Source organism: Arvicola amphibius, chromosome 14 (assembly GCF_903992535.2).
Source record: "Arvicola amphibius chromosome 14, mArvAmp1.2, whole genome shotgun sequence".
Lineage (NCBI taxonomy): Eukaryota > Metazoa > Chordata > Mammalia > Rodentia > Cricetidae > Arvicola > Arvicola amphibius.
In genome coordinates, this window is record NC_052060.1 from 50053348 (window position 1) to 50076675 (window position 23328).

A 23328-nucleotide genomic window follows, 5' to 3' on the forward strand; every position below is an offset into this window, starting at 1 on the left:
CTGGCCGCACTTTCCGCGCCAGTCACCCGGCCCGAAGTGGGGGTGGAGGAAAGCGTAGCGGACGGAGGAGGGGGGAACGGGAGTTTGCAAAGCTACTCCACGGCGCTTGGGTGGTGCAGAGGGGTCGGGAGTCGCGGAAGGGAGGGGGCAGCTGAAAGGTTCCCTGACTTTTGGAAGGTGGAGGGGCCAGGCAGACGTGGGTCCCTTTAAGATCCACCCTCCCCCTCCTCTCTACACCCCGCTTCCAGCCTTTCCCTCCCTCTCTTAGAGGCCAATTTTGTTAATTAAATGTTTTGTTTGCGACGAAGCTCTCATTCATTGCGGACACGTCATTCGGAGTAGATCTAAGCCAGAGACCAGATCTCATTAGATAAAGCCCATCAGAACTAAGAAAATGGAGGAGCCACTAATTAAAGCTTTTAATTGTGCAGATTCGCTGCAGCAAGGCCGCTGCTTTATCTGAAATCTTGAAGGAGAGGAGCAGAAGCCCAGCTCTGCTCAATCGACACTTGGCCACGGAGTGGGGGAAAGAATGGGGGAAACACCTCCCTCTCCGTTCTACCCCCACCCTCCCATTGGCTTGCCCAGCTCCCCGCAGCTTTTTAGCCAGATCTTGGTTGTTTAAAAATCAACAAAAAAACAAAACAAACAAACAAAAAATTCAAAGTGAGACAATGTAAAAGCCCCTTAATAAATTGCACTGTGGTCCCAGCCAGGCAAAGGGGTCTTCACCTGGTGACATGCAGAGGGACCGAGACACTCTTCAGTAGTCCTTGGTCTCAGAAGCACTAAACGCTACCCCAACAAGTGGATTTGGGGGCGTCTGGGAGAGGGGATGTCTGGGAGGGAAAGGAATGCCAGCACATTCTTCATTCCCTCACCCTTTGGGTTCCTTAAAGGACAGAGAAAAAAGTGGGTCTTCAGGTATCTCCATGGGGCTAGATAGGAGGCTGGGCTTGAGGTGCCCTGAGCCAAGTGTCCATGAGCCATTGGGCACTGAACTAGAATCCGTCTCTCCTGGGCAGACAAAAGTTTCGCAGGGTAGCATCTAGTTCTAGAGCAAGCCAAATTCCAGCCCCAAAGTTCAGAGGCAAAAAGAAGCAAGACTCCAAGATTATTTAAGGTTTAGAGCTGTGGACACATCCTACACTAGATCCCAAGAAAAACGCCAAAAGGGCATTTATTATTTGGCCCCAAGAATAAGGAAAGAAATGGACTTCGTTCCCAGGAAGCCACTTGCCTAAACTTGTCCCGTGGGAATCCAAGTGGACCCATCTCCTGTTTAATTAGTGGTAATCAGAAGCAAAGATAGGTCGTCGCCCCCTTGAAGACACTTGAGCTGAAACTGCACCATTTACCAAATCTTAGCTGTCAATCTTTCCACTTCAATCCACCTTCCTTTCTTAGCATACTTCTGTCTCCACTTAATTCTAATACTGTCAAAGCTCATGGCACGGCTTGGAAGGAGAACCAGAAAGCATCACACCCAAGCTCCTGCTGATTTCCCAACATTTACTTCTAAAAGAACACTTAGTGAAATTAATGCAGCCCTATTAATTTAAAAATAAAAGCTCCCCCTCCCATATTTCTTTCACTTGACTGATCGAGGATGCTAGCCGAGTGGATATAGATTGCACGATCCAAATACCCAAATGTCATTTTACTCTAAAGATAGCACCAGTGGCAAGCACACCCATCCTCAGCTCCAAACTGCACTGGGATTGTGCGCAGCATCAAACACAGACAATGACAACCACAGCGGGGCAAGATTCCGAGTAAAATATCCTGTCCACTATTTCCCCAAATGAAGACAGAACTGAACGTTCTTCCTAATCACTTTATGGATAAAGGTTTAGAGCAGAAACAAATAGAAGGAAACTCTTTTAAGTGTGTGTTTTTCTAGTATCGGTGTGCCTGTCTTTTTTTTTTTAATTACTGGATGTTGAAACAGAACACCTCCTAGAAGCATTCATGTGCATCAGTCTATCAAACCATTTACTCAAATTAAATGTGTAATCCTTCAAATGCCTCCTTTCAAATTAATGAGTTTAAGTAGCTTGAGTTCACCTGAAAAGATCCTATAGGCACCTGACCTCCTGATTCTTTCCATTAGCTGCCCTGAAGCCTGTTGGAAAAGGCTGCTTACGAGGACATGACTGTTCCTATACATTGCTTTAAATTGCAAGATTAGCATAATCCTATAGTCTCTTTGGGGGATCAAGGGCAGTGCTACAAATGGCAACAACAACAACCAAAAAACCCCAACATTCTTCAAATGAAAAAAAAAAACCCCAGGTGCTCCACCAAAAGCCACACACTAACAGTGACTCTGTCAAACCTTTCCAGTGAACCTATGAAGAAAAACACTGCCATTAGGTCTTGTTTCTATTTTATTATTATTATTATTTACTATAAAAAGAATTACAAGTCTTTAAACTGAAGGGTAATCAGAGTTTTTCACAAGGAGCATAAAGAATGAGTCACAGCATTCCCCTCAAAAAAGTTGAAAAGTGCTTATGTAAATATCATAATTAGCCATCACTAAAGACGAATAATTTCTCACTAACTGCACTTTTATTTTTAAATGAACCTTTTGTCTCTGAGTGTGAGTCCCGGCTTAGCTCTGAGAAGGCACCTGAACGCCTACATTTTAGACATGCTTACTTTTTTTAACCTGAAGCCCAAGCTGAGGCTACACTTAGAATTTATTCCAGAGGATGCCCAACCTTGGACACTTAACCGCCCAAGTACCACCAGACCAGAGTTTTTAGCCTTACTTTGTCTTCACGCTGTTTTGAGTCCCTTAAATGACTCCAACTAAATGGTGGTTTTTTTTTTTTTTTTTTTTTTTGAAGTGAAGTCTGTCATGTATCCTCATGATGTCCGCTCCTTCCTTAAACCCCTGGGTAACTCCTGGACCTGTTCCTGCTGGGCTCACCCATCTGGCAGAAAGGCAGCGGACTTACCTAATGTAGTCATTTCTGCAGAGGATCATGCCGCTCTTGGTGTAACAGGACGTGCCGATGTCGCCCAGCTGCGCCTGGCAGCAGGAGCACTTGAGGCAGCGGCTGTGCCAGTAGCTGTCCATGGCATAGAGCAGAAAGCGGTCCGCAATCTTGCCCCCGCAGCCTGCGCAGCGCTTCCAAGAGAGGGAGCCTGCCGTCACCGGGGGCGGCTGCGAGCTGCTGCCCGGGTTCACCATGGTCTAGGGAGAGAGAAAAGACAAAACGGACGATGCAAAAGTTAGAAGTCGATCTCCGGGCTCCTGAAGCCAGCGCGCTCCCCTCCTCCCTCCCCCAGAGTGGCTGCAAGAGAAGCAGCAGCAGGGCTAGGGCGGGAAGGAGGCCGATCGGAGAGAAGGGAAGGAGGGAGGCTCGCCGGCAGCAGCCGCCTGTTTACTTTTCTCAAGCTTTGTTCTGGGGCCACGAGCTGCTCTCAACTTTCCAAAGCGCTCGCCGCCGCTGACAATTTCAGCTCGGGGACTGTCAAAACTCCGAGAGCCAGGCTCGGTGGCGCGCTCCACCCCTCGCGGCGCCTCCTCCTCCCCACCCCCCCCCCCCCCTCACCAGCGCCCGCCTCCGCCCGCTCCTCCCGCCGCCGCCCGCCTTCAGCAAATGAGGGTCAAACCCACCCACCGCCGCGCCCGGCCCCTCCCCGGCCCCCGCCGAGCCCCGCGAGCCAGCCGCGGGCCGCTGGAGGTGGCCGCCCGCAGCAGCCACGTTCCCTCCCGAGCTCTGCCGGGGGAAGTGAGGCTGCAGTTCATAAGTTGCAAATAGTTCGGGGTTTTCTGCTAGGCGGGGGGCGGGGGTGTGGAGGGAAGGAAAGGCCGAGGGAGAGATGGAGGTGGTGGGAGGGGAGGCAAGGTGGAGAGAGGGGAGGGGGGTGCCGGGTGTAAAGTTGCGAAACTGGTTTTTCGTATTTTAAACAGCACCTTTCACATGCCATTGTGGTGACCGCCATCTCCCATTATTGTTCCAAATCTCATTTCATTTTGAAGATCAATGAGTGTTTTCAGGACACAGGCAAGGATAATAGATCATTGAACTTTAGGATGCCTGTTAACTTCCTATACAAACACTCTCCACTTTGGTCTCGCTAATCTGCCCTTGATCAGCAATTTAAATGCTAGAGCTTTGTTCCTCCAAAGGGGGGGGGGGAGTAGATAATGTGTGAGGAGGCGCTATTGAGGGACACACAAGTTAAATTCAAGCCAGTCCTGCTGTCACCCCAAACTGATTTTAAACACCCCCCCCACACACACACTTTCTAATAAATGCCACAAGAGAAGCAACTGGGGTATAATATAGGAATCAATTTATAAAGCTTAGCTTAAACCGATTAATTTGTTGCCTCCAATCCGGAGTCCAATAAAGTCCTAGTGTTTCTCCAGTCACTTATTCTATAAAAAGATCAAGTTATTTACTGCCAATTAAGCAGCTTGTTTTGTCTTTGTCCTCTGTACGCTGAGCTCCCCCAGGCTCCCCAAGACATTCAGCAGATACCTCAGAAGGGAGAGGGCCAACTTTGTCTGTCCCCAGCCCAAGTTAACTGCAGCAAAGAACAGGGGAGAAGGAACGAGAGAAGGACTCCGGTTCCTTAAATAGGCCGATTTTAAACACATTTCCTCCGAAAGAGTCCCGGAACGTGTGTCCAGTGACCGCACAATAAACCAGAATAAGAACTGCACCAATTAAGCTGTAACAAAACCCTGAGACTCTGGAAACAGGACCGCTCTAAAACCCATTAGCATTGCATTTATCCGAATGCATCATACCTTTATGTAAATTGATTTATCTGATGCATTTACTCGAGGAATTGCTTTTTGTTACAATTTCAGCCCTAACCCAAATGAATCTGCATTTCCTGCCCTAGGTCTTTAAACTGTTCCCCCCTCAACGTTTTAATCGCTCCGAATTCCTTTTTAAAAGGGGAGGGGGAGGGAGGAGATTCCAAGCTGCTCCCCGCCCCCATCTTTAGTGAGAGGTAAATATATATGTATTTTTTTTTGAAAAGGAAACATTACACTGAGAAAAGCATCCAGTAACCCCATTAGCTAAAGCTCTTAAGGACAAGCAATACCTTAATGCTGATTAAATCTAAAAGAGATGAATCAAGAGGACTGACCAGAAACTGACTCCCCTGATAACTAAGGACGGGCCCTCATCAAGTTTCATTTAGAGTTGGAAAAAAAAAAGAAAGAAAGCTTTTAAGTTAAATAGGCTTATACTCTAGTAATTACATAGCCAAGCAATTTAGGTCCTGGGATAGCCAGTGAAATAGAAAGCAGAGCTGGCAGCTAGAGGCAAAATCTGCCCCCCTTTAACAACGTCTCTGGTGTTTTTTAATGGAGACCAAGGGAGGGACAAACGTAGCGCTGGCCATTTGTAGTACAAAAATGGATGCTTAATTCATGTCTTGATTTTAATTAGGTGATTCACCGGATTTCTCCTGGATTGGAACAAAAGACTTATAAGCCAAGAGGAATTCTTTTTAAAAAGAGAACCGGCAATGCCGGATCCTGGTCACTTAGAGCTTTTCGGTCCCTGTTTCAAATAGTGTTGGGGGGTCATGACTATGGCCCCCACCCACGCACACGCCACTTCTCATCTAAGCAGCCCCTGTCTTTCCTTTAGGAACTGGAACTGCCCCCAGACCCCTCGAGGGTCCCCACCAGCCCTGTCTCCAAGAAGAACCCTTTTGTAAGCAAGGAACCGCTACAAAGCTGGCGGCCCGGGGCTGCCCTCGGTGCTAGCTCGCAGGCCGGCCTCGTAGTTTCAGACTCACGCATTATCTAAGGCGACGTATTGTTTACTTGCAATTTGGGACGGTCAAGGGAAGGAAGCCAAAGAAAACAGCCCCGGCCCCGACCAATTCCCCCTCTCGCCCCTTCCCCGCCCGCGGTGCCCCCAGCCACCCCCTTACCTGCTTCTCCCCTATATTGCAATACTGCGAGAGGCGGCGGCGACGGCGAAATGCAAGCGGAGCCGCTCGGCTTCCAGGGCAGGGGCGCCGGGGCCGGCGGAGCTGGAGGGAGGGAGGGAGTTCTCGCAGAAGCAGGAAAGGGGAGGAGGGGGCTAAGGGCTGATTTTTTTTTTTTTAATCGCGTGGCTCTGGGGCGGGTAGAGGGAGCCCCAAGCTAAGTGGCAGGCGGCCCAGCGCAGAAGTGTCAAGTCTCAGCCCGCGGGTCCTGGTCCTCAGTCCCCGGCTGCGCGCGAGCAGCTGCAGGCGCCCTCGGCCCGGCCCGTGCGGCGCAGCGGCAGCCACTGCTGCAATCGCGGCTGCAAGTTTGGCAATGTGGCTTCACTTTGTACGCGCCCCCGCCCCCGCCGCGCCCGCGCGCTCCTCCTCCTCCGCCGCCGCCTTCCTCCCGCCCGCCCGCTCCGGGCTGCCGGCGGCTCGGCCGAGCTCTTGCCCCCCCCTCCCGCGACCTGCGGCCCGGGAGCGGCGGTGCAAGCTCGGCCCCGCGGCCCGCGCGACGGCGCACGGAGTGGAGAGCTGCGGGCCGGCCGGCAGCGCTGCACCGATCGGCTGCCCCGCTGCTGCTGCCGGTCTCGGAGGCGGCGGCGCGGGCCTCTAACCGGCTCGCTCGCTCCTTCGGCGGCGCTTACACATGTGTTACTGACAGAGCAGAATCCCAACTACTCCCCGGCTCTGCCGCCGACGTCAGCGACCCTCAGCCACTGGGCGGCCGGATTGTTCAGGCGGAATAATAAAACCTGCCAATCCGGGGAAGGACAAAGGGTGACTGAAACGAGACTCGGGGGGCGGGGAGCGAGGCGGGCGGCTGAGCGGGCCCGGCCCGGGAAGGCGGGGGGCCGGGGTCGAGGGACGAGAAGGGATCCCGGTGGCGTGGGGGACGCGGCCAGCGAGCGCGTGCCCAGGCTCGGACCACACCTGCCCGCCCGGCGCGTGGGGACGCGTGGAGCCACCCCCGGAGGGCCTCGGGGATCGCCTTCCCTGGCCCAGAGAGCAGACCCTCGGGAAACTTACTTTCCCAGAAATGGGTCTCTTCCTGGTAGGGTAGAGGATTCTTTCTGCCGGAGGGAGGTGGACTTCACACAGGCGCAAAAGCGCTTGTTTTGTTTAATTCACGGGATTGCAGATTTCAAAACCTTAGGGAAAGTGGGAAATAGTTCCTACGTAAGTACTGCCTGCTTAACCCCATCTTGCTCCCATTAACCCCGGTGTAAACTGGATGGAGCAGGCAGTTCATAGATGCTTGTCTGTTGCTGCCTGGTACAGATCACATCCCTGGTTTTCAGAGATGAAGAAAACTTTATAGAGAAAGCGTTTGCTCGCCATTCTCCCTCAGTGTGGATATGCTAGCTCTCCCGCAGCCCCCTACAGCAATGCAAGCCTTTACAAGACCTGCTAGCTCACAACCCTAAGAAAGTAAAACTACTCATTTCCTGTACATATCAAGATCTGAGGAATGCTAGCTAGCTTCGGAGCCTCTTCCCAGGGCCAGAGCTCAGTCTAGGTCCTCGACTATCTAGTTATTCGACTTTATTCTGCCAAGTAGGTTTAACAAATCTCCCATCTGAGGTTAATATTAGGATTGATTATTAATAGTAAGTTCCAGAGAGATTTTTCTGTTGAAAATTATCATGGAAGTGCAAAGCCCTGCTGCTAAGTATCATTAACTACAACCAGCCTTGTGGGACAAGCTTTCATACTGTATTACACACAGGCCTGCTGGACAGAGGAAAAGAAGTTGAAGGAAAATCAGACGATTTAGTCCTTGCCTCTGTGTGCAGAATTTTCGGTCCTTTAAACTGCCAAAATTAGGGCAGAAGAATAAATATTGCCCATGAAACCAGGCCGAGGATGATTTTAATGCCAGTTAAAAATACCCATTTCTATATTCTAGCTCCTTGAATTCTGAGCAGGTTACAGTTAAAAATTATCCTGATGGATTTGTATTTAACGTGGCATTCATATGATCGTGTCACCTTGGGCACATATTAAAAAGCATTTTTATACAAATCATTGAGATGAGAATAATAATTGGGATGTCCTATGCAGCAAAGCAGCTGCAGATGAACACGATGAAGCAGGCCAATTTAGGAAAGATTTAAAAAATAAAATCAGAGGAGGAAAGGACACCATGAGGAAATAATGCCTTGTAATTTCTGGGTTCATTTTTGACTCGTTAATAATTTACATCAACCAAAAGGAGGTAAACATGAGGAGTTTTGCTTTTAAGACCAGTCTCAAAGTAGGTATTTCTACCTCTGCCTAGTGAGTTCTGGGATTTGGGACCTGCACCATTTTGCTCAGATGCTACCTCGGCTACTGCTATTGTGTTAGAATACGGCAGATGAGAAGATTTCCATCTCTTTGTGACCACTTTCTTATCTTTAAAAAAATGATGAACTTAAACCTTATCATCTTTTCCCCCTTCTTACCTGTTTTTTGTTGTTGTTGTTGTTTTAAACAGAACACATACCATGTAGTATCATAGTGAGTTGTGGCATTTCCTCAAGTCTGAACAGGAACATGAAATTTTAATTCTAAAATGAAATGTTATAAATGTAAGCAGGAATATGCTCAGCTGTCACGGAATGGTTTTTCTAAGGATCCAGGCAGTTTCTGTGGAAGGAAGGAAAGAGGGACTGACGGGAACTTTGAACATGTGTCTCCAGGCTACATGGGGCCTGCTCTTTCAGGGACGGTTTTAATGTTTTGATTCTAATTGTGTGTGAAGTCTGCATACATATTCCAGTAAAGTGGAGTGGGCGGGAATATACCACCAGAAAGCTTCATTTACTGGTTCCTGTGGTTACAGAATGCAAAGGTAGTAGAGGCTACCATCTTCTCTGAAGGATGAGAAGTGAATCCATTCGCTGTAATCAAAATCCAGGTGTACTTTAACCACAGCGCCACCTCTGGGTAGTCTTTATTTCTGCATCCTTGGTCTAAGCAGCTCTTTCTTAAGCAGGTCTATCTGTCTGTGATCTTAAAAGTTCCTTCCTGAGAGAGGAACCCTGGGTCACTCTAATTTCTGCTGATCCCAAACATACAAAAACGGCGAACATATGCAAGCTCTTGAAGGGCACTGATGCCCTGTTTAATAGAATTGTCCAAACAATTATAAAAAATAGCACCAAGAAATAATTCAGATACCAAGTAAAATGAACTAACTCGGGATAACGTCACATTGTGTCCGTTGGTTTGGGAAGACTCCGTGGACATCACACATCATCATCCATTCAGTGACCTAAAGTATGGGACAAAAGTATAGCACTTTATCAAAAGGAAAGAAAAAAAAAAAAACCAAACTGTTTCCCAAGGGGTTGTTGTTGTTGTTTTAATTAAACAGAAGAACCATGTAGATCCTAAATCAAGCCTTCCTTTTCCCTACTTGCCCTGAAATTGTTGTCTGCATCTTCTCAGCTGAGCTCTCCCTCATGGACTTTGTGTTCCCCAGTGACAAGTCTTTTAAGAATCCACGGACAGCAGCTGCTCTGTCTGTCTGTCCTTCTGATATGGCAATGCCCAAGACAAGCGCCCAGCTCTTTTTCATGGTGGGCTGGGAGAAAGGTTTTTTGAAAGCCCGTGAAAAGCTGTATTTTTGAAGGAAGGCTTTCCATTACAAAGGGACTGCCCATCTTTACGCTGGCATCTTAGATCTCCAAAGGTCCCAGCAGAGAAAGCGTGAAGACTGACGAGTTAAAAACCAATGCCAAAGAATAGGCGGTGGGAGCTCCCGCAACAATAAAGTTACTTTTGTTGCTACTTTGTACCTGTAATTTTGCTACTGTTGTGAATGGTAATGTAAATATCTGTTATTTTCCAATGGTCTTAGGTGACCCCGTGAAAGGGTCCTTGGACCCCAAAGGGACTTCCACCACAGGTTGAGAACTGTGGCTCTAGCTGGCCTGATGGGTCAGGTGATGCTTATTAAATCCAAGATAAAACTTTTCCTGGAAAATTTAATTTAATGATAGGTACAAGAGAGAGTATAAATGTGTGTGTGTATGTAATACTGCTGAATGTATTAAAATTATATAGTCTGTCAAAAACAGTGATCCTGTTTAAAATCAATTATTGCCCCTTCAAGACAAAGGAAATGAGAACCTATTGACATAAAAATTAAAGCCATACAACATAATTCATTTTTCTTCTTGTTATCTCTGTTTTCAGTAAAAGAGGGATAATAATTCAGAAATCTTAAGCTGTCTAAAGCACAAATTCTTTAGTGTCATTTTAATTGTAGTATTGGTATAATTAATCCTTTTTAAAACTCTGTGCAGTTTTCTAATGAAATGTACTATTTTAAATATAATGCTAGTTCCTATTTGCTCACAAAGAAATTGATGAAAATATGAGAATATTTATTCATTGTAATGAATGACTGTTGGAATTAGGGGAGTACAATCCATAGCTGTCTGTGGCCTTGAGAAACGCACATCTCTACTCTATATAGCACTATAAATTTTTTCGAATAAAAAGAACAACCAGATATGGATTTTTTTAAAATAATAAAATTGGATAACTCAATTGACTAAAATGTGTTCCCTCCACACAGAGGTACACATTATAACGTCATCATTTATATTTCCCAACATAAATCAAGTTTCATAATAAAATTGTTTTTGATGAATCACCACTTCTTTTCTAGCTTCAAAACATTCTGACAGAGAAAGCAAATTTGTTGATCTCTCTGTATGATAAGAAATCACTGAAAATATATTTAAGACTTTTAGTCTACGGTGACTTTTTTTTTTTAAGAAATGTCCTTTAAAATTAAATAGTCAAGTGAAGCCAACCTCAAATTTGGGGGAAGAACCAAAGAATAAAATTGACTTTATTTTCAGCATTTTTCTGGAGCCATCTGCTGTGTTCTCTGACAGGGAGGCCAAGAAGTGTCATTAGAGAACAATGCCATGGAAGCAGTTTGCTTAAAAATGAAAAGGTAAACCACACTACCTTTAAGATATGTTTGTTCTAGGCATAGGTTTAAATATCCCAACATTGTCCCCAGATGTCTCCTGCCTATTTTTGTTGCTTTTCTCCACTGAGATAACAGTTCACACTGCCCTGGAACTCCTCCGTACCCCTGGTGTCCGGTAGTAAATCCTGTACATTATTAGAATATCTGTCTGTTATCAGCCCAGTCAGGGGGTGAATTATTGACTATAACTCATTGCTGGGAAGACTGCACATGGCACTCCAGTGAAGTTTTGATAATTTCTAGAAGTCATGATAATTTATGGACGGGGGTTTTGATTGATTTCCCTCCACCTATTTTGTGCCTATCAGTAAATAGGACACATATTGATGGCCTACTTGAAGTACATTAACAATATGGGACATTTCACAACTTAAGCATGTCTGTATTCCCCCCAGAGAGATTCTGTTAACACAGCAACTCGGTGTCTGTGAATTCTCTTCTGTTTGCTTTACTCGTGGGAACTGGGAATCACAGATCTCTGCCACCTGAATGTGGAAAATCACTGGTCGCAGAGCTATTTCGATGCATCCCTCATTTACACTGATTCTAGCCTCTGCTTATGATGAATCAGGGAACCAGAGGCAGGGAAGCAAAACACATACAGAAAGATTTTTGTATCACTTCAAGTATCAGGATCCAGCCCATAGGATAAGAGACCTCTTGAATCCAATGAATACTAGCTAAGTTAGTTATTATTTGAAAATCTTGTAATATATGGATATAAAATTCACAGATACTGTTCAATATGCTATAACTGTCACTTTAAAGTTTGTCAGACTATGGGATAATATCCGCCCTTAACAACAATTCTATTGTACTATCTTTTGTGTTTGTTTTCCTCCTGTCTCATTTTTGCTACATTCTCCAAATTCAATTATTTCCCAGAGTAAACTCTACTAGACAAATGTTTCTTTTATTCCTTTACTGAGTTTTCATCATTGTGATTTCATTATTGTCTGATTTTACTACAACAATTGCCTCCTAGAAAAATAACAGTATTTCTAATTCTTAATATATACTTTGGAATAAGGCAAGCAGTATAAATAATAACTTCAATTTAATGGTTATTTTCCTAGATGCCATTTAAAACATGTCTACATATCTAGAAATTTCAACTTACGCCCAAATAATATTTTGAAATCTGAAATAAAAATAATGGTGTTGCTTTTGCAAGAGGAGTCAGGATCAAAGGCGGGTTATTTGACTGAATACTTGGCTGGGGGAAAATAATGCTTTCTTCGTTTTGTCTTAATTTAGTAGCTTCTAGCAGTCATCTAAACAATCTTAAAATTAAAAGATAATGTTAATGGGAGAGGCTGTTGTCATAGGATAATGGTCCCCTGCTGCTAGATTAATGCAGCCACAACAATGCTAGAACACTCATTGAAAATACAGGGGGAGACAAAACCAGGAGATTTATTTCCAAAGCAGGTGTCGTAGAGCCTGTGACACTGTTGTGTTACAATTACATTGGTTCATTTTTGCCAAATCACAATGGAGAATGATAATTTTTTCCCCTGAAGGGTGGGAAGAGGCAGTGGCATGGGCTCAGAGCTCCATGACCAAAGTGCATTCTTTTAAACTAGAGGAAATTTCTTGTATGATTCTTCCAATCAGGAGGACGCTCTATTTTTAAACATGTATATACATCTGTGTACATGTATGTCTCACGCATGGGTACCCTCGAGAAATCGATAGAGGCACCATTGGAGTTCCCTGAAGCTGGTGTTACCGGTTATGAGCAGCATGATATGGGTGTTGGGAATTGAACTTGCGTCCTCTGAAAGAGCAATAAGTTCTGGTAACCACAAAGCCATCTCTCCAGCCCCAGAAGGAGGCTTCTTAAAGCTGTACCACTTATACATTTGAAATGCACAAACATGCATTTGTGCCCTCAAAGAGGAGGGGCACAACAACAAAAACTATCATCATTATCTATGTGATACTGGTAGATATAGTGATAAGTATCATTGGCATCCGTACATTTCTTCCCAGCAAACTAGGGATTGATAAGCTCGGTCCATAGATGTTCACTGACATAGCCAGCTGTCATGCTTGGTCTAGCAGCATCCAGAGTTCCAAGGGCCTAACAAGAATGTCATGGAAGTCAGAATTCCGAGCAGTCCCCCAGATTCCCACATAATCTGTTCTTGATAGTGGGTCACCCTGATCAAAAGACCTTTGGAAAGAGTGTCTGGAGGTCAGAAATGGAAGACGTAAGTGATGTTCAGAGCATCAGAAGATGCTGTCCTGCTAGCATAGAAAGAAATTGCCATAATAAGGGTCTGTTCGAAGAACACACACGGGAAGCTGCCTGAGAAAAGGAGCTGAGGGGCTACCACCAGCAACTGGCCAGGAAACGGGGACCTCAGTCCTGCAGCTCTTAGGATATTGTAACAACAACCAGAGACCTTGAGCCGTGGATGAGATGGCAGAGTCAAGCGACACTGTGACTTCAGCCTAGCGAGAACCTGCACAGAGAACTCAGCTGTGCTGTTCCCAGACTTCTGACCCACAAAGACCCTGAGATAACAGCAAGGAATTGTTTTAAGCTGCCAATGTTATGTAATTTGATATCAGAAAAGTAATGCAAATTCCATGAGAAAAAGCCCAAGTAGGTATTTTGTTCCACCCTTCCCCTCTAGTAGAAGCAATTGTCCAGTCACCTACTCTAGCAGAGCCTGAAGCAAAAATACCCTGAGTTTCCTAACTGTGATCATGGTGTGTATCAGTTAGGATTGGGGGTTATAACAGATAGTACCAATAAATAACTTATGCATGAGGGGATATATAAAAAGGTAGCAACTCTTGGTATTAAGATATGGCCTAAGGACCAGTCTAGAAAATAGCACAAAGTTCCACAGTTAGAAGGTAAGACGTTCTATAGTGACCTCTCAGCAGGAATAGTTGGTTTGAATGATACTGCCTTGAGTCATCCATTCTATTTGCAGAGTTTCCGATGAAGCCTCCTTTTAGGCATTCTCAGGTTAGGAACTTTCTACAGAGGGGGAAGGAACAAGACTCTTGAGGTCTCCTAGAGAGAGCAAACCCTGGAGGCATCCTCCTGCCAAGACTTTACAGTGAGCAAGAGGTAATACTACCCTAGGAGGAATTAGGATCTAGACAACTTAAAAAGTGACATATGTCGGCCATATTGCATGTAACCAGAGGATGGATGCTAGAATCACGGGCAGTAGAGAGCCTGTCAATCATACCCAGAATGTGTTATCACAATGAGGAGTGTCAGGCTATAGGAGACGAGAGGATGATCTGAGGAACTGCCTGCCACAGCATGGTGGTGGTTAGTGCGGCTGGGTCATCCGAGCAAGTTATGGACCTAAGGACTCAGCTGTCTCTCTATATTCCCCATACATGACCTGTGTGGAGCAGCCAGAATGAAATGACTACCTACCTTGTTTGAGCCTAATGATCACGATTTCTTACCTCTAGCCCAACCCTCAGCATCATGTTTCTCTTAGGATTGATTGTAAGGGTTCCTGACTGTGGGGGTGTAATGCATGTCAGAGATGTTTTAAGCCAATGTTCAGGACAGTGGTCAAGCCAGCTGGGCAGATGTTGGCAATGAAGCACCCGCATCATTTGCTTAAATGAACGGGATTGTGGTTTTCTTTGTGTACATATTTGTCTCAACGAAGTTTTTGACTGTTCTTTTTCCATTCCATCCACGCTAGAGATTTTATCTAGCACCAGCTGTATGTCAACAGTGTTCAAAGTTCTGAGGATACAGCAGCAAAATGACCCTTACAAATTAGACTACCTTAGATGGTAGACCATGCTATAGATGAAATAAGAATGGCAGGGAGAACTAGGTCAGGATGGAATGGTGTGGAGCATAAATCTGTACATGGACGAGACAGTAGAGGACTTGCTGGTAGGATGAGTACAGAGACCTATGGGAAATGCAGAAGCCATAATTCTACGGGAGAGTTCCAGGTAGAAACATCAGGAGTGAAGAGACCCTGGGGAGCCTGTCCTTAACTCCAGCTGGACAGAAGGAGGCCAGAAGGCCCAGAGTATAGAAGATAAGGCCAAAAATTAGACATGGATGGATTAGAACTTGGGACTTTACCTGGACGCTATTGGGGGATTTTGAACAAAGAAATAAGATCCCATTGTTTCAAAAGCCTCACTCTGGATGCTGTGCGGAAAATCACAAACTAGAGTAGCAAACAACAAGAGAAACCACCTCTGCAGAAAAGTCTCAAAGTAATCATTCAAGGGATCATGGCAGCTTGGACCTCAGGGCCAGCAGGAGCAAGGAGTGTTCAAGTTGACATACTTTGAATGTCTGTGACAGGCAGAACCATAGTGTTTACTATGGTTCACACTGAGTTCATGTGCCGTGGACAATTCCTTTGTGCTCTCATGTTTCGTAACAGCTATCAGTCCCCTTCTGCTACTGAGATGACAGGACGTTCACACCCTATCTATTCAGCGCACAGGTAAGATTCCCCTTCTCACGGGCTAAGTGTAACAGAAACAACCACAGTATTATGTTTTCACTCATGTCCATGTTGATTTAGAAAAAAGTAGCCAGCAATGAACCTTTCTGTGTGTGCCAGACACGGGGCCAGACTTCCTCTAGAGGGACTCTTTATCCCCACAACATCCAACATGAACAGAATCACTACCTCCATTCTTAAGAAAAGGAAACTCCAAACCAAAAGTGAAGTTTTTGTTCAAGACCAGTGTCAAAAATGAGGTTTAGAACTTGGGGTTGTTCGTCTAGGTCTGGCAGTGCAAGCCTTTGTGATTCCAGTTACACAAGAATCGGAGGCAGAAGAATTTCAAATTCTAGACATGTCTTGGGTAAAGCACAAGTTCAAGGCCAGCTCTAACAGCTTAGCAAGATCCTGCTTCAAAACAAAATACACGCCATGAGCTGCCATGAGCTGCCATGAGCTGGGGTCAGGTCATGGTAGAGCACTCTGCCGGCAAGTATAAGGCTGAGTTTCAATCCTCTGCCAAGCTCTCAGGTTGAGAGACCCTTCCACGGTCTACCAAGCAGTGGGTAGGTGAGCTCTGCCGAATAATTTTCTGAATTTTTAACTTCTTATCCTGTGTTTCTTAACCAGAGATTTTGCTAGCTGTTAGGAATTTGGTGATATCTGGAGACACTTTTGGCCATTACAACTAACAGAATGGAGGTTGTTACAGGCATTAACAAGTGAAGTTCAGAGATGCTACCAAAACATCCCCAAGGTAGGGGAAAGAGGACTAGGAAGTTGGTTCTGAGGTTAAGCACACTGGCTGCTCTTGCAGAGGATCAGAGTCAGGTTCCCGGCACTCATATGGAGGCTCAGAATCATCTTAACTCCAATTTCAGGTGATCTGGCACCCTCTTGTGGCCTCTGCAGGTACCAGGCGTGCAACCAGTATATTTACATATATACAAACATCCATATAAAATAAAAAATAATAGATCTGTGGACATTTGGGAAATAATAATAGGGTTGTTGTTGCGCTGAGGTGAAGAAGTCTTGCTCTAAACTATTGTTGGACTTTGGGCGATCATAGTGAGAGGAACATGAGTTGTAGAACTTTTGTGAATAATCTTTAGTGAAGATTTACAAAGAAGTTCCTTTAGCCAGAAAATTTTCAGTCTTGAAAAGTCGATTGAGGCAAAATTTACATCCATCCCAGAAAAGGTCTACGCACTATAGTCTACAGGGAAAAAATGTTCAGTTCATGGAAGTGCTTGAATTTGAAGATACAAAACAAAACTGCAAAACTTGAAAATAAATAAATTCCCAAATAATTGTCCATGGAAAATAAGTGACTGACTTTCAAACTGCAATTGAATTAGGGGTTGGGGGTGGAAAGATGGTTCAGAAATAAAGAGCACCTTCTGCTCTTCTAGAGGACCCCAATTTGGTTCCTAGCACCCATGTTGGCCAGCTCACAAAGTGCCTGTAACTCCAGCCCCAAAGATCTGATGCCGCCTTAGGCCTCTATAGTCACCTGCGCATATATGGCATATGCGCTTACAAATGCATGCAGAACCAAAAATAGATCTTCTGTTTATGCACACTGAAACTGTAAATGTTGTAGGGTGCATTTGACGTTATGCAGACAGACAACCCCAAGGTGAGATTCTTCTGGGTTCCACTGGAGTTTGATAGTAGATCTGCAGTCATTATGTTAACAAAATCAAGATGCAAGGCCTGACTGAAGTCAGCGATTGGACTCTGCCCAGATTTGAAAATCAAGTCTTTCAGATGCAGCAAATACAAAGTTCTTAGTGGGAAGAGAGGTGGGCATTTTCTGCAACAGCTACTGCTGCTGGGATAGAATGAGACAGACAGACAGACAGTGCTACAGATGATGCCAGAGACAGACAGGGCCACTCAAGTCTCACTCTGAGCACAATGGGGTTCTACTGAGTGGGCTAAGGACTAGGCTCAGGGGGTAAATGCACTGCCACGCCAGCATGAAGACCTGAGTTTCAATCCCAGAACTGACATAAAACTCAAGCATGGGCCGGGCGGTGGTGGCGCACACCTTTAATTCCAGCACTCGGCAGGCAGAGGCAGGCGGATCTCTGAGTTCAAGGCTAGCCTGGTCTACAAGAGCTCGTTCCAGGACAGGCTCTAGAAACTACAGGGAAACCCTGTCTTGAAAAAACAAAAAAACAAAAAACAAAAAAAAAAACCCTCAAGCATGGTAGAATGTATATCTATAATCCCGGTGCTCCTACGACAAAATGGAGGACGGAGACAGGAGGATCACAGAAGCTTATGGGCAAGAGTTATTCTCTGACCTTGGCATGCATGTTCCGGTATGTACAAACCTGCATCCACACACAAGCATGAACAAATAGACACACAAAGATTTTTAAAAGCCACTGGAAGGCACTGTAATCTGATTTAATTTTTTTCAAAGGTTAATTTTCTCCTTTGGAGAAAATTGAGTGAAAAAATGTAAAGGCAGAAATCCAGCTCACCCTTAGATCTGTCTGTCTGTCCTTCCTTCTGAGAACCTTGGAATTAAAGACTGCCTTTTTCAAACTTGCCTGCAGCCCCATGGACACTGGGATAAAATTTTATCAAGAACATAAAACATAAGGGAAATGCAGAGGAAGGCACTTACACGTCGCCACAGCTCCCTTGCGTATCTCCTGCCGGCCTCCTAGGACGTGAAACGTGGACCTGGTGGCTAAGGCTTCATCAGAGGATGACCTTGAGTGTGGATGGAGTCTTGGACGATGGGGCAGACTGGTAACTCAGATTCCTCGTGACAACCCCTGTTGACAAAACAGAAGTGGAGGAGCTCTTTTCAAACCGATGTGAGAGAGAAATCAATTTAGTTTGCTTAAATCTCTGTCAGTTTTTTAATAGAGTTGAAACAACGCTGACTGGCCTCCTGTGGTAGAAAGAGAAGCTGAAGTGAGAAGCCAAAGAGAGATCACTGTCGTGTTCTGCCTGGGGAAAGAAGTGACCACAGACCAGGTCAGACTCTGGAAGTGGTGAGAGGCATCAGGCTGGCCTTAGACGCTGAGGACAGTGGTCGGAGGCCAGGCATCGTGTGTGAAGGGCTCGAGCAAAGCCACAAAGTCAGGGCTGACCTCTAGATTCTCCGCTCACCCAGTCCTGATTTTCTTTTTCAAGGTGGAGGTCAGTTCATTCCAGAGGGGAAAAAATCAGGACTGGGTGAGCGGAGAATCGAGGCCAGGGAAGTGGCGCATGGTTGGATAATACACCATCTCTGCCAAGATCCTTTTTACTGTCGCATAAAAATTCCAAAACTCATCGTGGCTAGAACTGGTCTTGCTTGGGGCACATGCAGTCTAGGGAGTTGTTACGGCCTTTGCCGTTGCAGCTCATCTTGTTAAGGAACCAAACGTCTGGCATTTGGGTGCTATTAATTATGAAATAATCACTCCCATCCTCAAGAAACACACCAAAGACTTCTAAGACCAAATAAAGATGCTGCCAAGTGAGGAAAGGCACCAACGGCTTGGATATTTTTTTCCGTCGCACCAGAGCCACCTGCTTGTCAACCTTGGAAGGGTAAACACGGTTTGATCACATGCATAAAAGATCAGCTGTTCCTACAGAACAAGGTTTAAGGGATAATGATGCTAGGGGCAAAAAAGAATTCTCTGCATGGTCCTTCAAGTTCTAGGCCTCTGTGTTGGGCTCTTCGTTCTGTGGTCCAAACAAAGCCAAGTCTTTCACTTGCCTTCAGAAAAGTTTCGTGAAGTTAAACATTCCATTGTCATTTGTCTCCAAACCAAGACAAGTTGTGGGAATTAGGCTAGCATCCTCTGTCTGCTGCCATCTACGGAATCTGAGCTTATAAAATGAGTGGGGATGCCGGGAAGCTGCCCCATGCTGCTTTGTCACAGCAATGGTGATCCTGCATAGCTAGGCCTGGCCTCGACATCACCAACCAGCACACTGAACACAAAGTACCTCTACTTCAGATTGCCCCTGGTCCCCCTGAATAAAGCCAGAAGACATCAAAAGCTGTTGAATGAAATCAATAAACAACTAACCGGAGAGGGCCACTGGGCGTGAACCAAGCATTTCCCACAGAATGTGGCACTGAGTGGATCCGCAATACACAGTAGTTCAAGGAGCAGAGAAGGCGCTGCAAAGCACACAGGTCTAGTCCCTCAAGTTCAGTCTGAGAAGAAGGAGTCGAAGGCTAAGCTGTATTTGGAAGGGGGAGAATTCTGCCTTGTTCTTTGTGTGGGTTGGTCACCACGGGCACAAAGATGATGTAGCCGGCAGTGCTCAAATCCCAACGTGAAGAGAGGAGAGACCAGAGTGGAGGCTGGGGATTCCCCAGGGGTCTCTCAGCAAGACGCTGCTAGGGCCTACACTCGGCCCCACCTATCCTCTGCCTGCGTCATCATTTGGCCATTGCTCCCAATTTGGGACGCAATCCCTTTAACTGAAGGGCGATTTGTCAGAACACCTGTGTAAGAAGCAACAACAGGTGAACCCCATGCTCAGCTCTGTTTTTCGGATTCACACCCTGGCCTTTCCCTTCTGACCACAGTGACTGGAGACCGTTCCTTGGATTAATTATGTGGCACCTTCCACTCTTGCAAAGTGTTGGTTTGGTCAGGTGTTAAAAGCGCCGAGACTCTTCAGAAGCCTAGGACCCCCACAGCCTGCAGCAATGCAGCAAGTTGCCACTGGCCTAACTAAACTAGTCTTCCCCAGCAACTAGTTTATGGGTAGGCTCGTGACCTTTCTGACCAATACGTTGAAGAAAGAGGTTAAGGGCCAGGTCTCCCAGGAAAGTACCTTGCTTTTTATCAAAACAAACAAAGTGGTGGGGGGTGGGGAGAGTCGCCACCTTCTCTTTTTGCCTTAGATGAAATGTGGGGAAAGATGGCTGGACCTCCTGCGTGCCCCATCTGGTGACCACAAGGAGAGGCAAAGGGATCAGAGAGACAGTAAGAGTCAGTCTCTTCAGTCGCGTGGGTGGGGGCCTGAATTAATCTAAACATAAACTTCCGGCCTCTAATTTCTCACTGTGTGAGAAATCAATGCCCCTTTGTTGTTCTGCTCACAGTCAAAAGCGCCTTCATTATTATAAAGTGGGAACTGAGCTTCAGAATTTCCCCGCTATCGTAGGGAGGTATTTTGGGTTTTCTAGCACCACCAGCGCCATGACAGAAGAGGCTGTCTTTAGGACGACAGGGCCGGCAATTAGGATCTTCCTGTTGCAAGGCCTCCCTGAGGCATGGTCTCAGCACATGCTATCTCTTAACACTCTTGTTTCCAGAATGCCTATTATTTTTAATGTGAGATTTGGCCCCGGCCAAATCTTTCTTTGTGCCATTAGAATTTAACATGCCTCATGCCTCTATTGGCTTCTCTTGTTTCTCACTGCCTGTGTGAGAAGGTTAGGGACACACACAAAACAACAACAACAACAACAAAACAAAACCCCTAGACATTGAGAGGTGAAACAAGTTCTCAATATGAGTGGACTTATGGCCACTCATGTCTTCTTCCCAGCATCTGGATGGGGCTTCAGGGCCTGGTCAGCTTGAGATGTATCACTGTGAAATTTACAAACCGTTTTCCCTTTGTTTCGTCTGTGAATCGAGGCTGTAATGGTACTCCTTCACTGTATATCATTATTAAGAGTCTTTTGCTTATGTTAAGGGGGCTTATAGAAGGGCTCAGACAAACACAAAACCACTTATTAGGACAAACAGAGCTTTTAAAAGAATACTATACTCTCATGAATAAACTAGTTCCTGATTGGCTAGAGTTGCAATTTAGCTTTTATCAGTAATTAAGGGCAAGCCACAGAGCAAACTCGTTAGTTGACACCAATTACAATTGGTAGAGGAACTAATGAGTCCAAGAGAAAAGTTATTTATTTCTAAACTTTTGAAGCATAATTGTTGTGTAAATCGGATAGCACGCAAATCTTTTCCATACGTTTAGGTTGGTAATTGAGAAATAAAATGGTTACCAAATGTACTCTTTGTCCAGTTTTGTTCTGTAGTCGATCTCTCTTGGGACTCTTTAAAGTGTAAGGGAAAGGTGATGTCAACGGCAACGTACTCTGGGCAAACGGAGCCAGGATTAATTAATAGAGATGAAAGGGAAATACTAGACCTTTCTTAACCAGCGCCTTGCAGTCCCCACAGCAAGATACTTGCTGTTCTGCAGATGACCAAACACAGCCGAGGATGAGGCCAGGGCCCAGAGACCGCCTCGTGTTTAAAAACAAAACAAAGCAAGAGAAGGGAGAATAAGCCTCTGCTCCATCGCTTCCAGCGTGGAGTTTTTAAAACAAGGAACTCTCAGGAGCTTTTCCCTTTGAAGTTTAATATGTGGGGCTTTACATCAATATAACATTTTAAATGTGTTAAACAAATTAGTCTCTGGTTACAAAAGTTTCGAGACATTTGCCAGTTGCTGTTTAACTAAATTGAGTATGTGGGGTGAAGTCGATCTCGCAGTTGTTCATCTAGAAGAACGCACATTTGGAATGACTAATAAACAAACCAACCTCCCATTGCTTCAACCTCTGTGTTTATTTGAAGACACTCTACTTTAAAAGGACATTAATATCCTTAGAATTATTATTAGAATAATTGCTTTTACTCCTCTCAGAATCACGTTTTCTCATTTCCTTTCAGCACAGGCAGCTTTCCAGTCAGATAGAAACTCCCCCATTATTATTTCCCACCCCCCAAAAAATGAAGAATAGGAATTATACACTTTTCACTAAGGAATAATTAATTTGTCTCAAGTATTAGAACACAGAATTGGAGAGTGACTTTGAATGGTGGTCTCTGAGGAGTAGCATTGTTTGTTCTGTTCAGCCTTTAATGAGCCTTAGTAAATGGCCAGGAAAAATTACCTCCTTTCTGTAATATGAGAGAGGCGAAGAATGTAGGAAGTTATAGAATTCCCTGAGAGAAAAGGGAACACACACACACACACACACGTGTGTGCGCGCACACACATACTAGCACGCTCACACATACTAGCACGCACACGCACACAGGCACGCCTCCTCCACAACAGCGTCTGGTCACTTAGGAGCACATGGCTCTCCTTTGGACTTATTTGAGGATGAGAGATCTGGTTACTAAGTGCATTAAAACAGAAGCCTGTCCCTAATTTGTATTGATTATTCTTATCGTGACCACTGTTGAATCTGCTGGGGAAACTGTCCATCCTGTAATTCCACGGGGCTGGCTATTCATTTCACACACCACCTTAGGTTTCTTCCCTTGTTAGACAATGAGGACCAGAACTTGAGCAGAAATGAGCTGCAGAGGAGCCTCCCCTCTCCCAAAGGTCACTGGATTCGGTAGAAAGAACCCTCAGATTATAAAGGTCTCGCCCTAAAGAAGACTCCTCACAGAAAATGACTTTCACAAAGAGCTGAAGGCTTTCTCCCAGGTTTCCACAATCCTCTGGGCTTCCCCCAAGAAGCTGAACTCTTTCCAGTCCTAAAGATCTTCAGATTTAGCAGTGACTTGGACGGTAGACTGCTCAGAAGATTGCAGAGACAAAGATAGGGTTTGCTCATGCTTTGTCTTCACGTCTGATGGGCTTCAGAAACCTTCTTCCTTGCCTGAGGAAGGCTAGAGGTCCTAACAGAACCCTAGGACTGAGTATATAGCTTCTGTCTGTCAAAAGAAGCTATACAATAGCAAATAGCCCAAGTGAATTTCCCCAGCACTATCAGAGCTGGGCAAGCCTCTACAGCCAAGCTAGGCACAAACAGCGGACAGAGCTGGGCTTGTTCTCTGTGGTCGGCTCTTGAGAGGAAGGGTGGAGAACGATGAAGCTCCCTTTCTGTTCTCTACCATTCCCATGCCTGGCAGGAGTGGTGTCTGCTGTAAGGCCAGTCCGGCTCTG

The 23328-nt window shown here is 45.5% G+C and overlaps 1 protein-coding gene across 2 annotated transcripts in view; it reads right to left on the reverse strand.

The window, feature by feature from the left end:
• The window catches only part of Lmo4 (LIM domain only 4), a 16160-nt gene extending 9815 nt beyond the window's left edge, over positions 1–6345 (reverse strand). Inside the window, exons 1-2 of one of the 2 annotated variants that reach the window (XM_038311511.2) lie at positions 5923–6345; positions 2967–3205 (exon numbers count right to left, since the gene is read on the reverse strand). In XM_038311511.2, coding sequence (XP_038167439.1) covers positions 2967–3202 — 236 coding nt within the window. In that variant the 5' untranslated portion in view covers positions 3203–3205; positions 5923–6345. Of the gene's footprint in view, positions 1–2966; positions 3206–3399; positions 3518–5922 lie in introns of those variants that run through there. The other variant, XM_038311512.2, reaches the window with a different exon arrangement.
• Between the last annotated feature and the right edge of the window lie 16983 nt (positions 6346–23328).